The sequence below is a fragment of the Austrofundulus limnaeus genome, unplaced genomic scaffold (genome assembly GCF_001266775.1).
Source record: "Austrofundulus limnaeus strain Quisiro unplaced genomic scaffold, Austrofundulus_limnaeus-1.0 Scaffold2038, whole genome shotgun sequence".
Lineage (NCBI taxonomy): Eukaryota > Metazoa > Chordata > Actinopteri > Cyprinodontiformes > Rivulidae > Austrofundulus > Austrofundulus limnaeus.
Window position 1 is genome coordinate 4,633 of NW_013954440.1, and position 3,222 is coordinate 7,854.

A 3,222-nucleotide genomic window follows, 5' to 3' on the forward strand; every position below is an offset into this window, starting at 1 on the left:
ACACACACACACACACACACACACACACACACACACAGGTGGGGTTTTGTTGGCAGCTGGAAGTCATTTGGTGTTTATAAGGTCAGAAATATTTAAGCCTTTATTTAATTTTACTCAATTTGTTTTTCCTTTTTTTTTTGCCAATTTAAATCAATTCTGCGACTTGACTTCAGACTTTGTCATTTAAGACTTTTCAAAATATAAAATAAGAAACAAAAATATATTTATTATTACCATTTTCTTTTATTTACTCACCCTAACATCACAGAATCAAAAAAATTAACATTTTTTCCCATTATAGCTCAATTATTTCAGCAGCAGTTATTTATGTACATTTGAGGGTTTTTTTGTAACTGAAATGAAAATGTGCTCTAATGTGTCTCAAACTGCGTGAATCAATGTGAGCAAATTTGTCAAATTAAAAAAATAAAACTATCTGCATCTGTACGTTCATGAAAAACAGTAAATCATGTTTATGCTGCTAAGAAATAAAAAAATTAAATTAGTTAATATGTTAAGATTAACTTTACTTAAAAGAAAAAACAAGAACAGTAAAACAGTTAATTTTCCAAATTTAAATTTTATTCAGCTTATATTTTCTCTCCCTTCACACAGAGTTACTGAAACATTTATTCAGTATTTAGGCTTGTTATTAAATTATAAAAGATGAGTTTGTATACAGTATCATTTTTCTTTTACATAATAAAAAGCCCCTCGCACCGTGACTGCTGGATACTGGCACCAGTGACCCCCCGTGACCCTGAAAGGATGAAGCGGGTACAGATAGTGGATGGATGGATTATAAAAAGCTTTTAACTCTTCCAGATTAACAATTTTTAGATTTTCTATGGATTTTTTTTGCCTTTTTTTATTAAAACATCTGTAAACTGACTGTATTGCTTGTTTTATTACATGTTTATATTCAGATTTATTTCCTTTATTACAAGTAAAAAACATTCCAGAAGTTATTGGTCCTTACAGTGTGAGAAATGTGCTGAAAAATACTTAAAATGTATCTTAAGAAATCCAATCCACACTTTTCAAGAAATCTGTTAACGTTCATATTTATATAATCCGAAGTGTTTTTTTTAAACGACAAACACAATAAAGATAATTTTTTAATCCAGAGTGTTTATTTTTTGTTTCTCTTTAAATACATCGTTAGATTCCCTGCCCCCCACCCCACCCAGACATTTTTTTCTTACCACTTGTACAAAACAAACGTGTGCACAAATAAGAACATGGTGCCCAGGTTATAAAATCAAGAAACTGGTGCAAAACTTAAAAAAAAAAAAGGAAAAAGAAACATCCCTGCACATATAAAAATAAATTAATACTTTTCTGTGTCCAGTCTTATTTATCTGGTCCGAAAGATTTTCACACAAACTGAGGCTGAGTTGGCTATTTTTTTTTCCTTTTTCTCCACACCAGCACGGCCAATCACGATCACTTATGTACACCAACGGCCAATGAGAAATGTTTATGTACACTTAACGAGGTAAAAACTGTGCCACTGAACACTGCCCCCCCCACCTTACAAACAGTTATATACACCCCCGCCCCGTCAATCAGCCAACTGTTAAATAGCTCCTCGCTTCTGAACACGACACGTCATTAGAAAGAGTTTACAGCAAAAACGAGACTAAAAAGAAACAAAAACAAACAAAAACAAAGYTGTCCACAGTAGTACAAAATGAAGCAGATTTTTAAAATAGATCTGAAGCTCACAGATAAATAAAAACCACGGCGTGAAGTCTTTTACGTTACAGAAAGTAGTTGTGTAAAAGAGCCCAACGTTTCTCCGCAGCTTCGTCACCACAAGTGTYGTAAAAAATATAATTGAAACAAAATCCCGCCCCCCTCCCCCCCCTTATTCGGCCTCAGGCACTTGGGGTTTTGGACCCTGATTGGCTGGTCCTGACTGCAGAGGGTTTATAAGTGGCCGCTGCGGCGGTGGGCCCGTTTAGGTCCTGGTAGGCTGGTCCTGCTCCAGAGGTAGGTGCATCGGGAGGCTCGATCCGGGAGGCGAACGGTGCGGCGCGACCGACCGCACRTCTTTTTTTTTAAACCTCAAACCCAGTCACCTTCACTACTCCCCTGACCGAGCCTCGTGTGTGTGGCCCAGAGAAAGTCTTAAAAAAAAGGCTTGTGTGGTGACCGTAAAGACGTGGCTCACTGACATGCTCCAGCCTGCAGACGCTGAAAGAGACGTCCTTTGGGACAGATGTCAAACATACATCTGCTACTGTTCAGTGCTAGTCTTGGAAACTGGACTTTTTGTGTTCTTTCATGTATTGCTGCAGTTCTTTTTTTTTTTGTGAGTTTTAAATGAACAGCTCCGGTTAGCTGAGGCCCCTGAGAGTGAAACAATGGAGAGCAGAACCAGACAAAAAAAGTAAATAAAAACATAAACACTAAAAACAAAAACATCCTGACATGATTGTAATAAAGGTGGAATCTCAGTGAAAGTCCACCTTAACYGGGAAAAACACACCAACACAGGGTTACTATCGGGATTATTACAAATCAGAAGCAGCACTAAAAAAAGACCAAAACTATAAGTTAGTTTGAAATAAATAGAACAAATCCAAACAGAGTTTGCGGTAGAGATTGTAACAAACCAATCTGCAATAGTCTTATATTTTCTTGTTTTAGCGCACCGCTGGAAAGAGTAGTCTACCAGAGAGAAACTTCTCCCCAGATAATGTTTTATAAAGTTGGCTGATCTGAAAACTCTGCATATTAAAAAAAGAKAGACAGAGCCTGCACCGTCATGTCTTCTCCTGCCCTGCGACGCCCACGGCTTTCTCAGCGAGCCGAGGCTTCTGCTGCCCCGAGCCGTGCGTGTCGGTGTGTGCGTGCTGCAGCGCCAGGAAGGGGTTGGCAGTGATGGCGCCTTGGCCCTGGTTCTGAGCGCCGGGCAGCAAGTTGTTGATGGGCAGCTGGGTGGAGGACAGCGGGTGGGGGGGGATCTGGGCGGCGGCGGAGGAAGAGGAGGAGGAGGAGGAGGAGAGGGACTGCAGCTGCTGGAGGTCCTGCTGCTGCATCAGCCGGTAGAACAAGGCCTGCTGCTGATCCTGGGAGGGGAAGATGAAGAGGGGAGGAGTTAGCACACCTGGTCCCAACTATTGTTTGGAAGTAAACAAACTTCATCTGTGTGTGTGTGTGTGTGTGTGTGTGTGTGTGTGTGTGTGTGTGTGTGTGTGTGTGTGTGTGTGTGTG

General features: G+C 40.2%; 1 protein-coding gene across 1 annotated transcript in view; it reads left to right on the plus strand.

Moving 5' to 3' along the window:
* Nucleotides 1-298: 298 nt before the first annotated feature.
* LOC106536931 (arylsulfatase I) overlaps nt 299-3,222 on the plus strand; it is a gene marked incomplete in the record, with an annotated part of 8,258 nt that continues 5,334 nt past the window's right edge. The window contains 1 exon segment of the mRNA XM_014034292.1: nt 299-3,014. Coding sequence (XP_013889746.1) covers nt 2,935-3,014 — 80 coding nt within the window.